Here is a 26,209-nt window from a genome sequence, read left to right on the forward strand (position 1 = left end):
TTTCTGTGGGAGTCTTTTAGTCTGTCAAATAGTTTCTAAGATTAGATATTTGCACTAACTCTCATTTAAAAATGTGATTCCAATGCTTTATGTTTACTAAGTTTACTTACGTAAATTCTTCAGATTGGATTGAGTAAAGTTTACCCATTTCCTAGAATCAAGAGTTAATCGAGTGCTTTCTCATTTCCATAACGTTCCAAAATTGCCAAACTAGGATTCAAATTGAAAAGAGGCGGAGTCCGACAAGGCCACCTCGATTTGAAAATGATCAGTACTTCAAAACTGTGTCACAGGGGTTGTTTCACACGTCATATTAACCTCTGAAGAGAAACTTTTCTGAAATGGTGATACTATTACATTAAGGTTAATACCAAAGTAAAGAAAAAACAGGAGCTAAAACTCAAAACCACGGATTTGCTATCACTTGACACAGCTCATGTTAAGGGCACAATATAAATAATTGGGGCAAAAAGGATGTCTTTCTCATGTTAAATACATGCTACCATTGAACATTAGTATAAGACCTTATACATTGTAAAGAGGAAAGTTGCTACTTGTCAAATTTACGTTACACGTTTTTTCATATTTAGTTGTCTAACTTAATCCATTGAAGTTGCGACTACACGAATCGGAGGATTTTCAGAAAAGTTGGGGGAGGGGCTAAAAATAAGTTAACTTTATGACATCAGTTGAGAGGTGGAGTAAGCATACACTTGTCTTAAACCTTTATATTACATATAAATACATACTTTTTGATTACTCAAAGAAATAGACAAACCCAAATATTGGGTGAACTTGCACAGGAAATTCACACGGTCATTTTATCTAGTGGTTGCGTTTCTCCATATCTTTGACCCAACCACTACCATGCACATGTAACTCTGGCCTATGAAAGTTATGATGGTTACGTAGGAGTCAATGCTGCTTTTACAGCCATTTCTGTCAAGGGTTTGGTCTGTTGTTATTAATAAAATCCACGCACTTAACATTGATTTTATCTGCACCAATTTGCACATTTGGACTATGTACAGAGCAAAACACCTACTTCTTCCTGATGTGCAACCACTTGATATCTGGCTCATACCTACCGCACCCATGCAATAAGGTCACAAAAACAAACAGGTTATTTCAAGTCAACCTGAAATGTATTGATTACTTTAATGATTGCATAACTAATAACCAGCAGTCATCGTAAAACCATAAATATTGAATATAAACTGCAATGTGGTGTTTTACCCGAATCTGTTCTTTCCAGAACGATGGGGACGGTCCCATGTCAATGCACCAAGTCATGCAAATGTGAGGCGTCAGGGAGCCCCTTCTACATCGATTTGCTATTGATTTTGTACTTCCCCTTTATTGACTGAGGTTAGGTGCGTTGACCTAATATCCGGGGGACCAGCCCCGTGAGACATCCCCACGTTTATAGCAAAGAAAGGCAACAGACTCAAATTTCCTGCCATTCTACTGTATTCCATCTTTCAAAAAGAAAGACAAGATTTTAATATTACTTAACAATATGTTAAAAAGTAGCCAGTCTGGCTTCAGTGTTAATACAATATACACTCTATAACAGCGTGAGTATTGTTCTTTTCAATTTCATTCTGAACGTATTCTGATAGAAGCTCGATACAAGTTGGAAAAAAACAGGAAAAAGAACACGGTTGAACTGAGAAACATCTGTGAATGTTGTCAAGTATTAGCCATCCTCCCGATGACGGGAGTGAATGCTGTCCAGTCGTAATTGTCTTGACGAAGCTGTGACGAAGTGCAGTGCCGGGTGAGCAAAGTCACAGTTGATTTGAGTAGAAAGATCTTTTTTTGATAATTCATCAATTTTTTTTCTTTAAGCATGTCGTCTGAAGCGCTTTCATTCTCATGTACATACAGCATCTTGACAACTGTGAAGGCATCAGAAAGCCCAGAACATGATACAGACCTAAAACAAACGGCCCACTCACTGACAAAGCACACACGCTTTAAAAAGAAAAACAAAGGGAAAACTCAGAGTAGCGATTCATTTTGTGGTTGGTTTTTGAATTGCTCTTTTGTTTTGTCTCCAGATGTACTGCAGGAATAAGCCCATTTGGGTTCTTTGTGAAACCCACGACGATGCGGAAAAGGCAAGGCGGCATGTATAATGTAGACCGGAGTAGCGGTTGAAGCATAGCAGCACTGGGGTCAGCCTGTAGAAACATGAAAGAAAGAAGCAAGACGAACGCTTATCATTTTCCACCATTGTCTGTTGATAGGAGGACCCATTAGTGGGCAGCAAATGTGGCCTTCTTCAAGCTAAAATTGGACCAGTTGATGGACAGCCTCTGTCTCGTCTGTCGTGCAGAGTCTAAGCAGAACCTGTGAAAGGTAAAACAAGTTAAATAACTTCTTAAACATCACCAAACATTACACCAAACATCAACGTATCGCACCTTTTGAAATATTCAACTTCACGTTCAGTCTCGTCCATGTCCACGCTGTCTAAATCAATGTCTTTGGGCAGAAACACATCATCTGTAGAACACAAACAAAACGTTTGACTTCATGTTCAATGTGCTCTTTTCATCATTCAGACAGATAAAGCTGCATTTCACAACTCTCACCTATCGAGTTGTTAATCTTGTCTGCTTTTTTCTTTTTATTCTTCTTGGCTTTGCCTTTAGGCTGAGGGGACTCGTTGTTTTGGACTTTGCCATTCTGCTGAGGAGGTTCTAAAGCAAGAGACTCAATAACAGGAGAGCACCTCTCATCCTTCCCTCCATTCTGCCGCTTTTTCCCATGACTCCTCTCTTCCCTCTTGAGTTCGGTAACTGACTCCTCTGAAGCTCTTTGCTTTGCTTTGGTGTCAGAGCTGGCTTTCGGAGGCTCTGGAGTCTTGCAGGTCTCTGCTGGCCTCTTGGTGGCCTCACAGTTGGCTTTTGGGCAGATTGTCTGTTGTTTGGATTTGGACTTGATAAGGGTGGGGTCTAGGTGGGGCGAGGTGCCATTCTGGAGTATTGGAGACTCCGAAGGCCTCTCTTTACAGATCTTTGGGCTTGGATGCTGGGAAGGGCCGTTCTTAGCACTGATGGGGGACTGGGGTTCTATATGAGGACTAAGACGGATGAGACTGTGAAGTAGCTGAGTTTTGCCGTTTCGCATGTTCTTTTCCAGAACGCTCTGTGCTGTCTGCCGAAGAGGTTGAGGGTTGTTGGTTGTTGGAACAAAAGAAGGATTCTCAGGCTTTGTTACCTCCTTGGTTTTATTGTCCTTTTTCTTCTTCTTGGATGCACGCAACTGCTGCATTTCCTGTAAACGGAGGAGCTCTTGCTTTAGCGCTGCCTCCTCCTCCTGCCGCCTCCTCTGCTCCTTCAAAAGCTGCTGCTGTACCTCCAATTCCCGAGCCTCGGCCTCTAGACGAGCTTTCTCCTCCAGCTGCACTCAAACACACCATCAGGTCAGTCCGCTTCACAATTTACAGAGAATAATGCTAAAATTTGGACAAACAAGTTTACCTTCTTTTGTTTGTGGCGGGCACGTTTTGCTGCTTTGGAGCTGCTGGGTTGTTTGTTATCTGCGCTGTTGATGAACTGGAGCAGGTCCTCCACCTTGCGATGGTCCTCTACATCATCCGGCTCCGGCAGGGGTTCTTCTTTCTTGGGCTGTTCCTCTTTTCGCTTAGTCAGCCGGAGTCGCAACTTCTCACGCATCTCTGCATAGTTCCTACTGGTGGGTGCAGCGGGGGGCTTTGCATCACAAACAACAAAAGCAAGATAAGCTTTGGGAAGATCTTTGGGTTATTACACGTCAATTACAGTTACTGGTAGCACAAACTGGTTTCGCGTGTATTTCAAGGGCTGATTTACATAAGCACTGGTGCATGAAAAACTGGTTTGCAGACAGGAAATAATAAGATCCTGATATGTCAATGTACAACACACTATCCTGCCTGAAGGCTTGATAGGTAAAAGAATAGAACTGGGTACAGGAAGTGTTTATGCAGTTTTGCTTTACAAATAGTAATAGAAAACAGATTTTGGGAACACTTTTATTTAGCAGTTTGTCAAAAGTGTAGTGAGATCATTTTCATACCCCTCCATGACCAAAGAATTCACAGTAGCAGCAGTCACAGTACTTTCCCTCTTTCTGATTGGTGGAGGTTGAGGTGGACGAGCTATGTTCCGAGCTGCTGTCCTCATCTGGGCTCTCCTCTCCTTCATACGGCTGCTCGTAGCCTCCGTTACCTTCGCAGCGATGACCCTCACAATCAGGATCACTAAAAAAAATGGTTTAGTATGTTTATCTTGTTTATTAATCTTGTTATAATTATGCTGCTACGTCCATTCAAGTCAACAAGGTGGACATTTTCCACTTACAACCTCAAAGAGGTACATTAAAATGTTTTATGTTCCATTTTAGAATACAACGGCTGATTTAATACTTCTAATCAAATCAGAAAGACAACAGCCATGCCCATTATTTTTCTCATTCAAAATTCCATTTCACTCAGAAATGTGTCAAAATACAGAAGTAAAAACGATCGCAACTTCCACTTCACGGGGAGTTTAAGCTTTGCTATAAAAAGAGTGGTCAGGGTGGTGTCTCAAAGAGATCGCCACAAAACCAGCACCAACCCAAAATTCATGCTGGCCTAATATGGCCTTTGCAAGGATAACCTCAAACCAGACCTCAAACTACATATGTGTATGAAAATAAAAAGAAATGTTGGACTGACCTGCACACACTATTTGGACCACTGATCAGACCCTCCCCCGGAGACGTTGGCTGATCACTAGCTGATAGGCAGAGACCTGGATGGACATCCATGAAAGCTGGAGTCTGAGTTACAGTCTTTGGGAAGGATTGGGTGCCTATACTGGGCAGGTGTGTGCAGGGGGACGAGGGATGTGAGGTTCCGCTGAGAGGGGGGAGAGGTGCCAGACTGGTAGGGCTATTTCTAGGAGCAACAGGATTGGGATGTCTATGGTCCTCTTTACCTAAATTATGGAAAACATCATCTAAAGAAAACAAAGAGAACAAATTAAACAGATACAAGATAGTAAAACAATAAAATGGTATCCAGATCAATACAACTACTATAATAGAACGAAGAATACAAAAGATTGTCAAGAAATACCTAACATTTCTTAAAAAAGGAGAACTACTTAAACGAGGTATTAAATATGAACGTTGTTCATGTGATCATTACTTGACTGGACAGTGGTGGTGGTACTGGACACAGAGGAGACAGCAGAGGAAGTGGCCATCACTCCTTCACTGGCCTCCATGAAGGCATCTTGGTAGTTGAAGAGACACTTCTTCTTAGCGCTATTCTTCTTCTCTTTGCCATCTGGGGTATGGTGAGGGTTGACAGTGGGGTCCAGACAAGGGGAGAGAAGGGGAACGTCAGGAAGGGGAGGGCCCAGCATATCACCTATACCGAAAAGAACGTTACTGATGTAAACATGTCAACAAGGTAAACATTATCAAGCTGGTTGACATAGATAAGATTTAGCTTAAAGTGGGAGAGGGACAACAGGAAGTTTACAGTTGAGCTCTACAACTGACCAGGTAAAGGCTCTTGCAGCAGCACAGATGGGTTCCAGTTCTTCATCATGTGCGTGTCCCAGAGGTTCTCTAGCTTGAGCGAGGGACATGGCAAAGAGCCGTTCCAGTCCCCCGTTGTACTGAAGCAGCTCTGGTAGACGTGCTCGGGTAAGGTGGGATTGAACCCTTGCTGCTTTCCGCCCGTGTGATTGGATGTGGGGGTGGAATGGAGCGTCTAGAGAAGTCATGGAGAAAAGGGAAAATCATTTCATTACATCAAGGTAAGTCCATCTAAAAGATTTCACCCATAAAATCCAGAATCTAAAAATGGACAATGCTGATGTTGGAATTATATAATAGCATAAGATATCGACTCGGTGTAGTGCAGTTGGTGCAGTCAGTGGTGTGAAAAGGGACATGCCCAGTAGGAAGTGAAATTATTGCACCTGTGCCCTTTTGTAAGAATTTAATACACACCGCCACCTTGTGGCACAATAGTCATCAAACACCTTTATTATAGAGGATTTTTATATATATTATAACCAAACACAGAGTGAAAGTTGGGAAGACTGAGAATGTTCAGTGTTTTTGTGCTTGTGTCTAACCTTGCTGTGTGTAAGCGGAGGGGGGGAGTAAAGGGTGGGCAGCAGTGGCCTGGGCAGGTGGGAGAGGTTGTGTAATGGGAGATGACCGTGGATGTGGGGGTACAGGTGGAGGGAGGGGTGGGTTGCCGTCTTGTCGGAGAAGAACTGGTGACCCCCTGCATGCAGCCTGCTGGTAGGCAGACAGTTGGAGCCTAGGCCGGATGGGATACCATCCCCAGAGCCCTGATTACACATGTGACACTCGCATGGATGATGAATCTGCTCCATCTAATAAAGGTAACATAATATTATGAGTGACAGAATGCTAATCTGATGTATAGGTAATAATATACATACACATTTTTTTATAAAAATATAATATACAACAATTTCAAGAATTGGTGGTAAATCAACGAAATGTTCTTACTGTTCTTGTTAAAGAGGTAGCGAGCTAACAATTGATAATGTCACGACTGTGTATGTCATTTCATATGACAGGTCGTGTGACTCTAAAACATTCCCACTTCTGACTTTAAAAGGCAGCATTAAAAGTCCAGCACTGGCCCTTTACCTGTGTGTGAGGATATGATGGAGGAGGATAGTCATTCTTTCCACCCGAAAGTGTCCCCTTCTGGCCTAGGGGTTCCCCACCACCTTCCCCCTCCTCCTCATCACCTTCTGATGAACTGCTACTGCTACTGCTACCTCGTGGTGACTGGGAGAATAAGAGAGTCTTACATTCCAAATGTAGTCATATTTAAAGCCTTATTTAAATATTCTGTACATCCTGGCACTTACTTTGTCTTTAAGGGTCATGCTCTCCTCCCCCCCACCAAGTTGGCTGTGAATGCCATTAATGCTGGCCATCACCGCAGGGTCCTCATACCCACTTAGAGGATAGATGGCAGACAACGGAGGAACTTCATCATCACTAACACAGGAGTAGAAAAGGCGGAAGCAAGTAAACAAAAGAAATTGAATGACTAAGCCAGATTAATGACACTGTTATTGAAAAACAGAAACTGAATGAGGTCAGCAGGAAAGTACAAGATGAAGTCATTCAAATCATAAAGACAGAAATATTATAATAATGACTGGTTCTTACTTTATCTGACCCATTTTCAGTTTCTGCTTGCATACTGCTATACTACTTTATTCATATTAAACATAAGTCCTAACTGTATGTTGCAACACTGTCCTTGTGAAAACCCTTGACAAAGTATAAAATGTTTCTTGTAAAAGGAAGTCACACAGGATCAAAGTAAACACAAATAATAATGGGTTGAATCTAACTGTAAACATTAAAACGTAAAAATTCCATTACAACTTTAATGCTACATTACAATTTAAAACAGTTTTAAACTGTCCCAAAGCAAGGACTTTAAAGGGTAGTCGGTCAACCATCACATTGAGAAACATAAAATTGTTGTAACTCACAATGTGGTAATGCCATCCCGCGGCAGGATGAGGCGAGGATGCTGTTGAATGGTAATGGGCGAGCCTGGGGCTGATCCGGACCCCGAGCTGCCCGATGACATGCTGGGAGGGTGAACTGACAGGTAGTCGCAGGGAGGCTCTGCCTGTAGAGGCAGCTTTAAATGTAGGTCATCTGCCATTGGAGCATCCATGATGCCACAGGTGAGGATGTGAGATAGGCTGCAGTCGTCACAGGTGCATCTAGAAATAAAAACAATCGATTACAATTATGAATGCAACAGCGGTGTATGCTTTTAAAACAGAATTACTTAAAAGCCCCCTAATCCAGAAAATGCTCTTTTAAATGTTGTTTGAACATATCTGTGTTTTAGGAGTGTGTGTACAGAACCACCCTAGAATGATTAAAATCCACCCATTCATTTTTTTGAAATACTCAATAACAGAGGTAGTATTAACCGAAAATTGTCGTGTCATTGACAGATATTTTTTTCTGAGCTACAGAAAAATCTGAAGGCCGTCCATCTTTTGAAAGATAACAATGCTGGGGGAAATGTAACCCTATGATGTAAAGTTGGTATCATCCAATTATTTCCTTTCAACAGATCGTGATCGTAAGTGTTGCATGCTTCCCATTCATTACTCATAAACACCTCGCCCATTCAGGAAAACCCACGGAGCTAGGGGCGTGTATAAACAAGGCATTAGACTATGATGGCCCACCACAGTCTAATTTGTTTCGCCATCGTTTCAAAATGAACTGAAAATCTTTTTACACTTCTTATAACAACACAGCGATAACGTTGTTTGAGGCCTTGTTTCTAGATCTGCAATGCATGCATCTGTCACTTAATTAGACCCCCGTGTCCCGTGTTCACATACACACACAGGTGCGCACAGTGGTGCGGTGTTCAAAGACTTGTTTCCTTCAGAGAGCGAAAGCGACGATCGTCATTTTGGATAAACCTTTACTTTAAGTAAGTGGAGTGTTTCCCCTAGGTTTATGGCTTTTGGGAGGTCTAGGGGTGCGGTCTCTTTCTTTGTGGCGCATGTCCAATACTTTTTTATAAATATTAATATTTAATCAATTGAGCCCAGTCGAATATGTATATAAAAACATCTGAGGTTTTATCAGGCCATTCATTTTATATTCTGATACCCACAGTATATATGAAACATAGGAGGCCTGGTATCCGAGAAAATTTCCTAGTGGTCAATTTTAATAATAAAAGAAAGATACCTGCAGGTATGCAACGCATCTTTGGGGGGAGAAGCAGCACTCACGGAGCAGAAAGGGTTCAAATGAAGCATGTTTGTCCCTTAATAAAGATATAGCACAAAATATAATCAAAATAAATGTTCCTGAGTGCGCGTGATGTGTATAGCTCTGTCATGTACACGGGCTGCTCAATTTAAACTACAGAACTATACTAAGATTCGGTACTTAGACTCGGAGCAGGAGAGCGAAGGTTGCCATTTTCACCACCATGGGAATGTTTAAAAACTTAAATATTTGTATCTGCTTTTCAGGTGGTTGATGCAACACGCGCTCTCTGTCCACTAGTGGGAGGGTGCTTACCTGAGTATGTGTGCACACGTGTCTGTGCATGTGCACGGATTGGGGCAGAACTCAATACGAGTTCAGAGGAGAATTGTAAACACACAATCATGTAGAGACAGAAATGACATCCCATCGTGTAAATAAGATAAATAATATAATGCTATTTAATTTGTTTGATAAAAAACATGGTATATACATATACTATAGGAAAGGTAACCGTAAATTACTTCTCTTACGATCTGGCGCTATATGGAAAATAAAATGAACATGTCCTTCGAGGGGAGGCGGGGATGCCATTGGAGGGGCGGGGCGCCCCCCAAAGGTGATGGTAGGGAAAACTGTCTCTCTGCATCTTTTCCATTCAAGGAGTGGCAGAAATTGCACATTCATAACCAAACAGCAGCTTAAAGTTACTTGTAAGTGGTGGATGGAGGAGAATAACGTCAACGGAAGGAGGATCACTGTGCTTTATGAATGGTATTTAATTAACAAATTTCAAGACTTGCATGAGAAGATAATCCATCCGGCTGGTTCAGTATCAGCAATCTCAGCATCTACCTTATCAGCTCAAGAGAGAACCACTACAAATAGACAAAGCTGTCTGTGTTCACACCTCTTTTTTGAAGCTGCAAGCGTCTGTTTTAAAATATAATTCTATGGAGTAAACCGTGTTTTCAAAAAAAGTCCTGAGCACTTTTTTAAAACACCAACGGCAGCGTCTTTTTCTGCAGCCCAGAGCATCTTCAGTTCAACTTTTCTGAAAAATTGTCCTGTCAAGGACCTTTCTCAAAGTTTACCAAGACAGAGACCTGTCGTTTCCATAAAAACATGTGAGGAACGTGATTGGTTGAGCAGGCTCAATCTCGAAAAAAGAAAAATGGTTTCCGAAACGCCCGTTGGAGCATAGTTTTGTATAAATGCAAGTTCAATTTTCACTTTCAATAACTTTTGATTTCATTTCTAGCGAAAAAATGAATATTGTAGTTTTTAAATATGTATCTTCACGTTGACTATGAAGCCTGTCTCTCTAATCTGCCTCTGTGCACAAATGCTATCTTGGCGTTCTCCCCAGTTATGGGGAGAGTACTCCAATTCAGAAGAAACTGCCAGGCTCGGAACCTTCTCACCGAAACAGCAATCATCTCATTCGCTTAATGGCCATTTTCTTCAGTTTTGTTGTTACTGGAAGCACCGGCTCACAAAGCCCAGTGTTTTCTGCTGGATAGGGGGCAGAGACCAGCCGCTTATATTACATTTAAAGAGACACACACCTCAGGCAAAAATGGACATGTAGGGCACAGTATAATAACATATCTGTAGTGTATTTCGAGCTGAAACTTCACAGACACATTTGTGGACTCCTAGGATTTATAATACATTGTGTAAAAGGGCTGGATTAGGGGGCCTTTAAAAAAAAAAAAGTAAATGTACCTCCGTCGATAGTTGCAGTTGGGACAGTCTGGAATGCTCAGCCTGGAGGACAACATCTGTTTCACTGTGTCTGTGAACTTATTGTCGCCACCCAGAGACTTCTTACTATTTGATAAGAACTGCAATATTAAACGTAAAAAAGAATGTAAATTTTAGCAGAATGCAATTTGAATTCTAAACCAAAGCCAAATTCACAGCATGAGCTCCAAAGCTCAATGCGAGCTAACATTTTTATTGACCAAACAAACACATTTGCCAGATTCTTCATCCAGGAATGCCAGTGCATTTAAGCTATACATTTTACAAGTATGTCCATGCCGTGGAAACAGAACCCTTGACCTTGATGGGACCCTGTTTTACTAATTGCACTACATAAAAGCTGTAGCCAACCACTAGACAATGGCTCTGACCTTAAAACAGACCAGGCTTAAGGCTAGTCCCAGTCTTAAATGAATGTTTGAGCGGTCTCAATTGAAAGTAACTTGCCCTAAAATATTGTAAAATATCTCAGTGCCATTGTTTTGTGTAAAGAAACACATAGGTAATGTTTCATCTAAAGCAAATATCCTCATTCAACTAAGGCATAGTCCTGGCTAAATCTAAACCTTGTCTGTGAAACTGGGCCCTTAGAATAATTGTGAACAGGTATATAAGGCTAGAGAAAGAGGAAAGTTCCTACGCATGTGACATGCCCTTTGGAGAAACTTTTAGTCATCATTCAACATAACAATGAGCTGATAGAAAAACAAATAAATAAAAGTAAACGTTAATAAATTATAGCTTTAAAGAAATGGTTCATGAACTATATTCTTGTTGATCAGAAACACTAAATATTAAATTATTGTTTTTGACAGTTCATTAAAAACTTTTATTGTTGATTGAAATGGTAAGGCAATTTAACCTTTTATCCTTATTCATGTTCTTATTTAGACCTTCCGCCTGTTTCACACATTCCCCCTGTGCAGTGCGTATGCGGTCCGTCCGTTGCAGATGCTGTGCGTCAGTGCAGCGATCATTTACGTATCAAGTCTATTTTTGCTGTATAGCACAGACTGATTTAAAGCGATAGCACACATGTCATGCTCAAAATGATCACAAATCGACACAAAGATGCAGTTATTTCACCATAAATGCATGTAAATAAATAAAAATCTTATTTTTTTACCATTTTATTTATGTTATTAGTTTATAACTTCCTCCTAACCAGGAATCTGATTAAAATGTTGTGTAGTACAAATATTCTACAGTGTTTATATTGCATGGGGAAGGTGCTTCTATGCAGATAGTGACAAGCAGGTGGTCCAGAAAGTACAAGACAGCAGCGCGATGGATGACACTCGTCTAATTATTGAGGTTGAAAATAAAATACAAAGTGATTTATTACCACTAGGACAGTTTTTATAAATACCTGAATGCTAAAGAAAAGGCATGGGAGCCAGTTTCTTTGGCCACTGGAATGGATGATAAGTTATTTAGAAACTCTTTTGATAGGCTAGGCTAATATAACCTCACGTAAGCATCAAGTGTTTTGAAGTACCATCCAAACATCAACACTATAAAAAAATCATTTAAATAGTATGTTCTTTTCAGCTATTGTGTTTAGTCCTAAAAAGGTTTATCATATTATTTCTGTGTTGTCCTACACTTAATTCAAAGTCATGTGTTTTAATCTGTATACACCATGGACGTTTACGATGGATGCTGTTATATATATCTATCAACCACTCACACTAAAGATAAAACAGAGAAATCACTATGATGAAAATAACTTTTTTTAAACGTACGTTTCAATTAATCATCCAAACACTGGGAAATACCCATTGTTGACTGAATCAAACAGAAGACGCGGACCGCTAGCACGCTACACACGTAGTATGTGTGAAAGCACAATGGCACATGACGGATCCGTAATGCATACGTGTTGCTCTACGCACCGCACATGGAGTATGAGTGAATCGGGCGTTGGGGTGAAATTTCTGGAGAAATGATTACCTGCTCTTCAAAAAATCTTTTCTGTTTAAAGATCTCTGCATCTTCTTTGAGCATCCGCTGCTTTGTTCTTAAAGACATCTGGAATGGTGGAGAAAGTTATTTAGTACAAAAAAAATCTCCTCAAGGAACAACCCACTGATAAACACGAAAAAATATGACAGAATAAATTGTGATGTGACTTACATTTCTATTAATTAAAGACTTGTGCGGTTCTGTCCTTTGATTTGTGAGATTCTGACCTTCGACCTTGAAAAGCAACTGTAAACAAATAGCTATTAGACGCAAGCCTTCAGAGACTCCAAAGACTTACAATAAGGCTAGGTTAACATTAAAGAATCAATGAGGAGCTTTTAGCGGCATCTAGCAGTGAGGTTATGAATTGCAACCAACAGCTCACTCCACTCTCAATATCGAAGCACTAAGGCCCCCAAAGGATATAAAGTATTCACAAACCACGCTCTGTAGAGCAGTTTATGGCTAATTTAGAAACAACATGGTGAATTCCATGCAAGAGGTCCTGCGGTGCATGTAGATTGAAATAGCTCATTCTAAGATGATAAAAACATAACGCTTCATTATGTAAGGTCTTTATACACCTATGAAGACATAGTTATGTATATTATATTGCATTTCTGTTAATAGATTCTCCCAAAAAAAACATTTAATGAATCTAAGTTTACAAAGATGATCAGAAACTATCTGAAAGAAACATGCCTGCTCATCCACATAGTCGTCAATCCTTTTTTCACACTCCAGCCATTCTAGAGCGACTTCACTCATCTCCTGGTCCAGCTGGCGGTATCTCTCCAGAAGAGTACGGTACATATCTTCACTGTATGAATCATGGGATGTGGTGCCATGCCTGATAAAAAAGAAAACACAATCATGGAACCACCGTATTTAAGATATTGAAATTGGAGTTTTGTGAATCAAAGAAGATTGTACCTGAGCTGGGCCACTAGAGCAGGTAGACTGTTGTGCAGAATGGGTTCAGAGAACACCAGGTTCTCAAAAAGGTGCTTATTGTGGAGCTCCCATGTTACTTGGAACTTCTGCAGATGCTCGTTCTCCTGCGTAAGAAGAGCAGCGAAGGTCATTTACAAGGACAAGGTTTTCTGTGGTAGATATGAGACCAGTTTTACTGCACCTATGCTTTTTCTTGTCCTTATGTTGTTCCAGTTGCATATATTGTTTACCTCATTTGTAAGTCGCTTTGGATAAAAGTGTCTGCTAAATGACTCAAAGTAATATCAATGTCTCAATGTGATGGTGACATATTTATTAAAGGTGCTGTTCTTTGGCTGTTTTCGAAGCTTTGATTATGTTTATTGGGTGTTTAACAATGGATTTTAATATTTTGAAATGATTGGTTGGTCCCCACTCAGTGCGAGTGTATTCATAAGCTTCGGCTTTTAACCACAAACAGTGACAACGGCATCAACTTCAATTCCTCAGTTAAAAACATGTGGATAAATCGAAGTATAATGGAGGTCTGCTAGTGCATGTGCAAACATCAATCTGTGTTAGAGATCGTGATTCTTTTCCTACTATGGCCAGGGGAAATGACACCGGAGCGATTGGCGTCAGACCGGTTATATTAATTAACACTAATAAAAGAACCGTTAAATTTGCTGTTTTATATTGGACCTAAGTTGGATAAAAAAACAATCAGATTGACTACAAGACATTTGCAAGGACTACTTCAAAGGGCGTTTCATAGAAGTGTTTTAGAGGTATGCGCACACACACACAATATCAGTGTATTACACAGAACAGCTTTTACAGGCGATGTTAAAGTCATGAAAGCTGTTATATGACCGTTGGTTATCTTAGAATGTGTGTAGCTGAATTCTTATTACCAGCTGTAGAAAAGTTTAAGTAATTAAGCGCGTAGCTAAGTTAAATGTTTACAATCTCTGATAACCAAACACTACTGCAGCGGCTCTTCCTCTTCTCTAAGGAAGGCCTCACCCCTTTTTTGGCGTATTCCTTTGGGCAGAGGTTATTCAAAACTCGGAATTGTGACATCATTAAACCGGGAAATAATGGGCTGTAGTCCTATTCCAGCCATTCTCTGTAGTCCTTGAAAAGCGAATTCTGTTAAAGACAATATCTCGCTTGGCATTGAACTTTGAGCTTCATGATTTTGCAGATATCATTTATGCTCTTTCAGCAACATTACACAGTAACTAATGTTTGAAAACTGGCATCACCGGGAACATCATCGAAGTGGTTTAATAAACATACCAGGGTGAGCAGGAAGCTGCTGATGGTGCGGGCAGCCTGGCAGAGAGCGTTGTACTCCTCGAGCAGCAGCGAGATGAACTGGTAGGCCTGCGGAGGACCCTGAGCCACGGCCATAGTCGCCTTGGAGCCCGCGGACAGATGCTTCAGTAACCGCACCTTCATCTCTAACACGTACTCTCTCGCTTGCTGCTCCAGACGCTGGTACAGCTGGTACGGATCCTTCTCGCAAAGCCTGAATAATGTCCAAGCACAGCAAATTCATTTATCTTCCAACACCTTGTTGCTTTGTTTATTTGGAGTCTGCCTGTTACTAAACGATACCTGTCCACAAGCTCCTTCATGCTCTCTTTGTCCCGGTCCAGCGGCTGATCCTGATCATCAGCCAGTGGAGTTCCAGTTTGACGGTAAATGCACCTGACCAGGTATCTCACTTCAGACCAGTGATTCTGAAGCTGTTGTGACTCCCGCTCGGACTCAGCCGTGATCTCCCTGACCAATGAAATGACACCATTACAGTTTGAGAAAAACCTCAAATCTCTGAATCAGGATAGAACATGTCATGGTTGTGTGAGCTGAAAACATGATGTCTGATGGATGACTCACCTCCGCTCATAACAGGCCTCACAGCTGCACACTGTGTCTGTGTTGAGGGGAGAACTGAGATCTGGTGCAGGTAGTGAAGGAGCTCCGACAGCAAGTCTCCCGCCAGACCCCAGCGGCTCCTGATACAAACCTCCGTTACCCATCGGCATGTGCAATAAGAAGTCCTGATTCTGAAGAAGAATGATAATGTGGTACAGTTAAATATAAAAACTTGATATCTCATAAACTGACTTCTTTTGCTGCTTCCTTTAAACAACAATACTCATTCACTTAGAGCAACACGAGGGAGTTTTTCGACCTTAAAATAATCCCTCAAAAATTATTTGAATGGTTGGACAACTCTTAACTAGACAAATGTTCTTCTCTCCTTCCTGACTTGTTTGGTGCGAGTCAGAGCGTGTGAGCGAAGTGTTAATATTTCTTGCGGAGCAGAGAGGGCTCAGCCGCTCGCTCTGTCCTCTTGGTGATTTACTTTTTTGCTGGATTATTGTCCTATGTACACCACATGACCCTGAATTATAGCACAACAGCTATAACTACAAATGCATCGTCCATTTGCGGCTCTTCGCGGGCTTGAAATAGGCTCATTACTGTTAAAAAAAACATTATGACATTTAAGTTTATTTCTCTTACTAAGACATTGTGTCACTTACCCAATGTACCAGTTGCTTTACTGACATAAAACCTGAATAAACCTCCGGTCTCGGCCGACATATGTGATCGCCGGAGGACGCATGCAGCCTTCTAAGACGCAGTTTCTTTGTCCAAGTTTCTAAAAGTACATTTTAAAATGCTGTAACGATTGAGGTTTGATGTTTTAAGACTGCTTTTCCCCTTGTTTTGGTGTATTTTTCTTTAGAGCCTGTTTCTTTTATTAACCTCAGTAATAATAAAGGTGTTCATAGTGCATTTCATCATTTGAGCAAATATTTTTTATATATTCAGCTATATGTTTACGGAAATAAAGTAAAGAATGTCAAATATACTTTATCTGTATATCTGTATCTTTATTATTATACAGTTATATTAGGCTGTAACATAACTGCTCGTTTTCAGCCTTCTACTTAAACTGAAGTTTATTATAAACTGAAAACAATTAGGCTTGCTAGACACATTTTATGTCAGAGCTGGATCTGAGTGGGATTTGGTTTACCGGTGAGCGTAATAAGAGAGGAGCATTTGCTTGGTCCGTGAGCGACTGAGCGAAGCGCACAGTCATTGAGCGAAATATTGCTTCGTTCACCTCCTCTTCCATGTTCGCATGCACTCTCTTCCAATGAGCTCCATGTGTGTGCGCGAGCCTTCGGCATGTCGTATTTAACTGTCACTTGCATTTAAAATCAAAGAAGCGTTCGTAATACAGCAACACATTGTCGAAAAAAGGGCAAACAGCATATGGGCACTCTTTAGTGTAGATGTACTGTATTTTGATTTTGTCTGATGATGTTGTGTTTATAAATCAGGATTTTAGCAGCGGTTAAAGTGACTGTTGGTGGCATCCCGTTGTAAAATAAAGCAGGCCTAAAATGTAACAGATAAGAGGGTAGAAGAAAAACAGATAAGTGCTAACACTAAAACAACATCACAAATATGCTACTTAGTTTGTGACGTCACCAGCCTCACAAGTCTGTCAAACTCCTGTGGGAAACACTGTAACAGACAATTGCGCTCATCAACCACTTGGGGGAACCATAAGCAAAAGTTCTCTAGTGTTGCTTTAAATAAAATTGCCAGAATACTTTGAATTGATTAAACAAAAATATTGTACAATGTAAAATAATCCAGTGTAAAGACTAAGTGTAAAGAAAAAACGGTTGTTGAATGTCGGTAACATATTTTGAAGAATGTCGGTAACCAAAAACTGACGGTCTACTTCAAAGAGACAAAACCAATGCACGTCAATGGGGACCAAAAGTTTTTTGTGACCAACAGTCATACAGGTTTGAAATGAAAATGTGGTGTGCAAATAATGAAAGAATGTTCCTCTTTGGGTGACCAATCCCTTTAAGCTCGGTGTAATGGGAATAGCCCCTCTCTTGCCATTTTAAATTAACTTCACCGTTTGAAAAGATGTATTTTCCACCTTCTATACATGCAACATTTTCCATATACACCCTACAGTGTGGAAAAAGAACCATGAGGTAACAAAATCCTTATTAAATTATAAAATAGTGCAAGTCCACCTCAACAGGGAACCGACTTGTGATTAAAAGTGCTAAATGTTAATTAATTAAACATCAGAATTATTATATTAAAGTTTGGTGTTTATCATGAGAGTTGTATCCTAAGCAATGGTCCTACCCACGTTCAATTCTCAATTTACATCATTCCCATCACATACATATACATCACTGGGAATGTAAACAAAACAAGACCGTGTCATGATTCAACTACACAATTTTACTTTCTAAGGTAAATTATTGTACAAGCTGTCAACAAGAAACATTCATGTGTAACAGTCACTGAAAAGGAAAAAAAGGGAATATTTTGACATTATCATACAGCTTCCTAATAAACCGTTGTTATATGTGTTCAAGGTGCGAGAATTCTTGAATAGTCTGGAACATAAGTCCCAATATCACATCCAAAACTTAAGCACGTGGTAATTGCCATTAAATAAAAACTCTCAAAGAGAAAAAGATGTGCATCTGCCAGATTCCATCTGCAATCAAAGTGCTGTGAAAATTAAATGATTTCTAATCCATTAATACAAGCTGTCAGTTGTCTCACAGCTGTACGGGTACACGGGTACAGAGAAAACACTTTTTTTTTTTTAAATCAACTGTTCCTACTGGCAGAAAAACATAACCCCTAGATATTGTACCTGACTGACGATCACACTTTAACAAATTAGACTCCTGTGACTCATCCAACACAACCCAGACTTTATTATGGCAATTCACAATCATTATTTGTCTAATTCTACTAACCGGAGGCAGAGGAGAAACATGCCGGTGTTGGAGGCTTAAGGGACGTACCAACAGAGACTGGTCAAGGGGTGGCTGGCGGTCGTCCTTCTCCACGGTTCGCTTGCAGTCGGAGCAGACATACAGAGGCAGCTGAAGGGCGTTGGAAGATTTGGGCGATTGGGTCGGTCCATTCTGTGATCCTCCCACGTCCTGGGCGTCCTTGCGTTCGCTGCGACATAGCAGACAACGGTCACCTGTGGTGTAGGGTGCTCTCTGGTTCACACCGAAAGTGAACGGAGTCTAGACAGGCAAGAAAAAGAAACAGGCCAATGCTTAGAGCTTGCGAGGTGAAACGCTTGTTGAAATATTCTCAGATTGCATTAATATCCATCAAGAACAATTCAATAAATAACACTTTAAATAACACAGAGTGAAACGCTTCAAAACAGACTTGACATTCAGCAGAGCAGTCTTTCAGAAAATCACAGCTGTGCTGCCATACAGAGGATATGCAAATGTGTCAGAATACTTCAGAGTTGATTTGCCTGTTTACCTGAAGGACTCCTGAGAAATCAGCATTTACAGGCCCTTCTGAAAACTGTGGTGCGCCGTTCAATGGAACCTGAGGGAAAAAATGTCATAAAATCAACTCGTCCCTGGGAATTGCAGAAAGAATGTTGTAGACCTCTCCAGCTCAGAACTCAAACAATACAACTAAATTTACTATAGCTGCCAGATTGCAAGTAAATGCGCTTTGCAGCAACGTGCGGCATAGAGTTCACTGTGAGGAGGCTGACCTAAAACAAACGCTTTACAGTAGCAAACCACAGGTACAGCTAATATTTCTGTTGAAGGATTATGCATCCAGGATAATGCATGCAGGTAAATTTAAATTGCATTAATTTTCGGGGTCAGTGAAATTTGCAGCATGCAAAAGCATCCATGATTAATTCATTTAACGAGAGGAAGAGGGAAATACTATAGCCATGGTAATTCTAAGTCAAAAGTGTTATGCAGGCTTTAGGGCTGTTCAACAATTATTCGCGATTAATCCCATCCATATTAAAAAATTGTGTTTACATAATGTATATCTGTGAATTGTGCATATTTATTTTTTTGACTAATAGGGGTGTAAAAATGATTTATTGCGATTAATCCCATCCAGAATAAAGGTTTGTGTTTACATGTCTGTGTACTGTGCATATTCATTTTTTTTTTTAAACTAAAACATACAAGCATACATTTAAGGAAATTATTAATTGTAAAATTTAAAGATCTGGTATTTATCAGGTACTACTGCCAATCTCATATTTATCTTCAGTACCTATACAGTAGTATTGCAAACTATTCTTCGAAGAGTGTTTAGTTTGATCACATTATAAAAGATAGATACAGCTGTACGATTATTTCCGGAAAAACATCAGCTGCTGGAGTCTGGGATTGGAAGGAACTACAGCACGAGCACACATTTATGCACGTACGTGCTGGTGACGACACAAACTAATGAGCATATTTGTGACGTCATCACGTCGTGTTAGTGTAAGCACTTATCTGTTTTTCTTCTACTGGCTTTTTTGTTACATTATACTGTATTTAACAAAGGGATGCCACCATTCTAATTTATAAACGTAACATCATCATACAAAATCTCAATACAGTAAATCTACATTAAAGAGCGGCTATATGCTTTTTGCCCTTTCTCGACAATATGTTGCTATATTACGAGCACTAGGGATCGGAATCTTTTGTTACCTCAGGATTCGATTTATACTGATTCTTGGTGTCACGGATCGATTTTTTGTAACGATTCTTCCTCAAAATTCGATGTGATATATGTTTAGATTTTATTCAATTTTTCTGGAATGAGGCCGTTCGATGTGAGTCTTTACCTTTAATGTTCTCAAAATACTTCATCTTCGCTTTACAAACCTTTCATATTGCATAGTCTTGTCAAGCTCCTTCTTACCATAGAGTTGATCAAATCCGAAGTATTTCCAAAAACCTGCCATCGCTAAAAATGGGATGGGTGTACAAGGGCTCCAGACTAACTTTTTTTATTGAGAGCACTGTAGCCCCTGACTGAAATTTTTAGGAGCGCAATCAAAAATTTTTGGGGGACAACTTAAATCAATCAGAAATGCATTTATTCACATTTCCTCAAAATAACTGTATTACTGATACTGAAAAATAAGTTAATGAAAGCAGATTTGGTTCTGCTTATTTAAGAAGAGGCAATGTCTACAGAGCAGCTTCGTTATTGATTGGTGCTAAATAGAGAGACTGTAATCTGAATTCATTTGAACCAACAGAAATTGTGCTTCTTCAAAAGTATGTAATTTAATTGTTTACAGTGTTACACATTAAAGCAAAATCGAGGGCTTCGTGTTATGTTCAAACAATGATCTTATAGTGTATTAAGAACACTTTTACTCATGTTCACAACCCGTAACGTCAAATAAAACACTCGCCTGTCGTTCGTTTTTTGCTGTGAACAGAATTGAAATGATTCAGTGATGTCTCTCAAGTATTCCACACATAAATTATGTTTCCTTAAATCCTCCGCAGAAAGTTTCTTTTTTAACATCTCCTATATCAATTTGTTCGTCCGCAGGTTTAAGAAATCAGTGACAGTAAACAGCAACTCGTAGTGCGCTCACTTTGTGGTGGCAGGCTGGCATTTCTTCTCGTCTTTCCACATGAAATAAAAACTACAATAAATTCCAAATTTGCGGGTCGCACATGCGTGAGTACTTGTAAAAAATTAGGGCTGCCCCCGACTTAAGATTTTCCATAGTCGATTAGTAGTCCTTCATTTCAGCAATTAGTCGAATAATTGAACATTTATGATATTATCATAATTACTTGCGTGTATATATACCAGGAAAAAGAATATTCTAACTTTACCGGCTGAGAAAATATGTTTTTTTAACACTACCATATAACAGAGAAATGCTAAATCATAATAATAAACCGTTTTAAGACAGACAGCAACACCGGAAAAAGTTATAATTATCATGTGTTTGAAAAACAGCAAGGAGACTACTTGTACATTTAACAAATTTATTAACCATAATACAAACTATATTATCAGTAACATGCCAAATGAACTTGCCAACAAAATAACCATAAACATTAAAAAGCCTTTTGATTAAAACAAACTGATTTTTTTTCCTTTTTTAAAGGGAAAAATAAATAAATAAAACAATTAAATAAACATATCGCAAATGGCAACTCTTTAATAATTCTCTAGTACAAAATAAAATATTAAGTAGAAAAAGTGTAAAAAGTACAATATAGGAAATAATACAAAAGAAAAATCAGTCGAATGGAAAGTCATAAACAACTTTGTGCAAAGCAAACAAAATAAATAAAAAGAAAAAACATAAAACTTAAAAATTATATTGAAGAGGGAAATTAACGAAAACGAATGAACGAATAAACGCAGCAAATGCCAAACCTTAGAATAAAAAAGAACAGGGCAGGCTACAAACAAATACACTTTTGTACAAAACAACGCAAACAATTAAAAGCCTTTGAGTTCTTTGCTTAAATGGTTTAGAACAAATACATTTTAAACTAAATGTGGAGCAAATAATTTAAACAAAACAAATACATCAAATGGAATAATATCACCGCAAACTGCCATATAAAGCAGACGGATGAGTCTTGACCATAAACAACGAATAGAAAAATGAGTCTGAAGTTTCCAAAAAGAGTAAAAACAACCTCTATATTATGTAAAATCAAATAAATAAAAAACAGATAGCAAACAGAAACACTACAAAAAGGGGAAATTAAGCTTTTTTTACATTACGCGTCAGAAACAGCTTGTCCACATTGTTGGGAAGAAGTGAGATTCTTGACTGATTCTTAATTCAAAATGAAGCCGGCCTTTGAAAAGTTTTGCTCTGATGGTGTGGATGTGGAGGGGATACAGTGCAGGCGCTTAGCTGCTTTAGGAAGCTTTGGATATCGTTCTTTATTTTATTGCCACCATGTCAACGGTCCCGAATCAACCTCTGTTTTGGCCGCCAAGTACATCTTTATTTCATTATTCTCTTCTGTATGCTCCTCGTCATAAATGGCCATCAGCATGGATATCTCAGCCTGATTTTTTTCTGGTACGGGCTCACCCTCCTCTGTAGACTGCTGTCATGATCCCTATATTGGGCAGCTTCTGTGGATAAACTTTCTGCAATCCATCCAACACTGTCGAACATGCTTCTTCTCGTTGCAAGGAATGACAAGCTCTTAAAATGTGGGTCTAATACTGTGGCTTGTATATAAAATGCTGGTTGCGAGATTTCTCTTCAATTCCCTTCTCTTGTCAATTTCTCTGCGAGTCGTATCTTCAGTGCTTTTGTGGTCATCGCGCAGCACCAAATGGCGTCCCTTCATATTTATTAACATAGGCACTGTTGCTGTTGATCTCACGTTGTTTCTTTTGATGTCATATACTGACCAAGCTGTGAAGCGCCGTGAAGTTTTAACGTGCATACTGACTGCGTGACGTCACGTGAGGGTTTTTTTTGTGCAACTAATCGACCAATGAAAACGTATTCGACCAAGCCTCCTTCACATTGACTAACGTTTAGTTGACTATTTGGGGGCAGCCCTCGACCCCCAGAATAACAGTGCCTGGGACTGGAGACCCCAACTATCCTCAGAGGTGCCTAAAGTATACAAACATTTTACGCACATGCACTCATAAGGTCTATCCAAACACGAGCATAGCGACAACATAAAACAACACAACCTTACATAATCTGACTTTATTTACTAATTATTTTACTTGTTATATTTTACATAAACCTTGAACTATTACTACAGATGGTCAAATTTAATCAAACCGATTCGAGTTCTGATGGATGTCCTCTTTATGCATACGCCAGCCTCTTTTCTTAGCTACATGAGTAAGATGGCCTTTCTGTCTGTGGCACTTCTCCGGCCCCCGAACCTTTTCATTTAAAAAAATATATATACATCTTAAACTTAAAGCCTGAAAAAAAATCTGTGTGCAAATATGGAAATGTTTAACATGAAGCTGTAAATTGACTTGCTTGCACGTAACATAATGCCGTTGCTAATATGACGTATTCACCTCAGCGGTCACGATCGAGGGGGGGGGGAGATGATGGCTTTTTGTCTCCACGGTTTTATTTTTAACTGAACTTTTATGGCTGAAGCGTGGAGAGAAACTATAAAAAGCCATTTGATTAATTATATTCCATAGTGTAACCAATGTGGTGTATCTTTGCTAAACAATGTTTGTTTGAGCACACCTGCTAACCCACTGACCACCAATGGGGGAGTGTGAGGTGGGAATATCTTCATTCTGGACCCATGACTAGGGCTGAAACGATTAGTTGACATTGTCGACATAAAAAATTTCGACAAATATTCTGGTTGTCGAGTAGTTGTTTGAGTACGTGACTTAATTTAAGGGCCTGCAATATCAGAATTTGACCGCTACGGCACTGTAGCGCTAGAGTGTAATGCAGCCTTCCCGAATGCTATCGCAGTAGAAGGACACACAGCGAGAATTATGGCGGTGTACAAACGAATGCGAACAAGTAAAGTGTGGGAAAGATTTACCAAATTGAAAACAAAAAAACACCAGCCTTATTTTTTTTAAAGGCTGGTGGGGAAAGAGTTAAACTGAACTGTTGTCACAGAAATGCTGCTTAATGCTTCTGTCAAGAGATTCGTTTACATTAAAAAAAAAAGGTCTGTAATGTACCTAATTTATTTATTTGTATTTAAACGTCTGCAGAGAGTATTTGTGTGATTCGAGTTGGATAGAATCAGCAAACTTAAAGAGAGTAACCAGTTGGTTCGTGTTCATTAAAACAAATTTCAAAATCTGAATTGATTTTATTCATTACGTAAATTATGTATAACTCAATGTTTTAACTAGTTGCAAAAGCTGAATAATCATTAAAAACATACCGATTAGCAATTTAAGCAATAGCCGATTAGTCATTATAATAATCATTCGATTAATCGACTATCAAATTAATCGCTTGTTGCAGCCCTACCCATGACAAATGGGGGACTGTTCATAAAGCCAATTCGAAATTTGAAAAGCCTTTTCTTGTGGCACAGAAATAAAACATTTTGGTTTAAAAACAGCTAGACAATTATATTAGGAATGAGATGTCTTGTGTACTTTTTATCGTGCTTAATTTAACACAATACCTGTCCGAGAATGAAACCTCCGGCAACAATCTCTGTACAGTAGATTACAGCAGCTTCACCTGAACGTTCCTTCAATCAGACTGTCAATTCAAGTCAACATGTCTGATGGACAACAAGCTTTTTATGTACTCCAAAAGCATGGCAAAATAATAATTATACAAACAGCTGTCACACTCTTCTCCAAACGTGTTTTTCTGACAGTTAGCTTTGAATTCAACTAGACAACTTCCATTTATACACAAAATGTTGGGTACTCTGGATACTGAAACTGCATTAACCCAGGTTTGTTCAATTCACTTTGTGTGAAGGCCATGATTCAGTCCAGTCATGAAGCGGACTCCTCCGTCAACACAGACTGATAATCTTGTTAAGTTACAGATGTGGTCTCCTTGGAAACAGAGGCCTTTTTCCAGAACCAATAAGTGTCTGACAAAGCCCGCACACTGGACCCGAGTGGTCTGCTCATTCCCTGACACTTTCAGTGCTTTAACAAACAATCAAGTGAACTACATAAACAGACAACTGCAACAACCAAAAGCATCTGATAACATTAGGCAAGTATGTGTGTATATTCCTGTGATTGTTTATCATGACGTTGTTGGGTTGAAGGCGGTTTTTATATTGACAACACACTAGACAATTGTAAATCAGATCACCATTGTGATGTCTAGAGCCCAGACTCTGCACAAGACCCATTTCTAAACCAATGACAGATCTATTTAAGGGGTTTGTTGACACATCTACTTCCTACTTGAAACCAATGCTAGAGTGCATATGAGCAATTATTACACTCAGTTTATACCAATTACCCAACTAAATGGTTTTAAATAGAAAGTGGTTATATTCTTATAGACTTATAAGTCTAATTGTTTATTTCGCCACTTAGCAATGCAACAAATCGTCAATACCAAAACACAAGATGGGCTGTTTAGCATCGGGTCAGTCTATCAACATGGAAACATACGGTGAACGGTGGAGTATAAAAAGCTTTAGATTAAGCCTCAAACTACATTTTGCATGACATTAATTTATTGATTTAAATATTGTGAACGTAACACACAATATAACTGTGTCAACTAGCACTGGACTTCATTTGACAAGTTAGCTTGACATTACCGCGAGTGACACAACCACAAACTCTAGACTCAGACTGTTATGAAGGTTGAAATCACTCTTAACGAGCTTTACACATGTTTCCGCACTTCTTTTCCCGTGGTCACATGACGAATTATTTACAATTCAAGCTTTACACCAGTAACTTAATGTTCAGCCTGCGTGTAAACGTGATATCAACTAACGTTACAGGTGCCATTATAAGGCCCAAACATCACGAGATGAGGATTAAACTGCACCATAGTTGAGGTCCGATGCACCATCAACAGCCGCGTATGCCCCAGCCCGTACTCACCTCTCCGTTAAGGCTGGGGATAGTGCCAGGGTCTCCGTGAGCTACGCTGCTAGAGGGTGTTGGCGGTGCTCCGGCCTTCCCTACGCCGCCGCCCCGCTTATTCTTCCTGCGCTTTGCTCCGCGTTTGGCGTCTGTAGGACTCATTTTTATCCCACGAAATACACAGACAGCGTCCCGTCCACAAACAGAGGGGTCTCGGGTGCAATGCCAGGCTCTGACGCTGCTGGTACAGGTGAAATTTAGCTGAATTTTAAATATATTCTAAGAGCCTGTCGAATTACTAGTAGTAAAGCAGACTTGAAATTCCAATATGGCCGAC

General features: G+C 39.7%; 1 protein-coding gene across 2 annotated transcripts; it reads right to left on the reverse strand.

Moving 5' to 3' along the window:
• Window positions 1–1,139: 1,139 nt before the first annotated feature.
• On the reverse strand, window positions 1,140–26,191 carry fam193a (family with sequence similarity 193 member A). 2 transcript variants are annotated; one of them, XM_056730907.1, is made up of 23 exons: window positions 25,891–26,191; window positions 18,838–18,906; window positions 18,354–18,584; window positions 15,376–15,545; window positions 15,094–15,261; window positions 14,773–15,004; window positions 13,471–13,595; window positions 13,240–13,387; window positions 12,709–12,783; window positions 12,526–12,603; window positions 10,534–10,652; window positions 7,545–7,784; window positions 6,906–7,038; window positions 6,679–6,822; window positions 6,129–6,395; window positions 5,545–5,758; window positions 5,186–5,410; window positions 4,712–4,994; window positions 4,069–4,252; window positions 3,492–3,722; window positions 2,601–3,411; window positions 2,430–2,511; window positions 1,140–2,355 (listed from the first exon to the last, which is right to left on the reverse strand). In XM_056730907.1, the coding sequence occupies exons 1-23, from the start codon at window positions 26,032–26,034 to the stop codon at window positions 2,262–2,264; spliced, it is 4,467 nt and encodes a 1,488-aa protein (XP_056586885.1). In that variant the 5' UTR covers window positions 26,035–26,191; the 3' UTR covers window positions 1,140–2,261. The 2 variants fall into 2 exon arrangements, with proteins under 2 accessions (XP_056586885.1, XP_056586876.1); XM_056730898.1 differs by having other exon boundaries at window positions 18,306–18,584.
• Between the last annotated feature and the right edge of the window lie 18 nt (window positions 26,192–26,209).

Source organism: Triplophysa dalaica, chromosome 2 (genome assembly GCF_015846415.1).
Source record: "Triplophysa dalaica isolate WHDGS20190420 chromosome 2, ASM1584641v1, whole genome shotgun sequence".
NCBI classification, from domain to species: domain Eukaryota; kingdom Metazoa; phylum Chordata; class Actinopteri; order Cypriniformes; family Nemacheilidae; genus Triplophysa; species Triplophysa dalaica.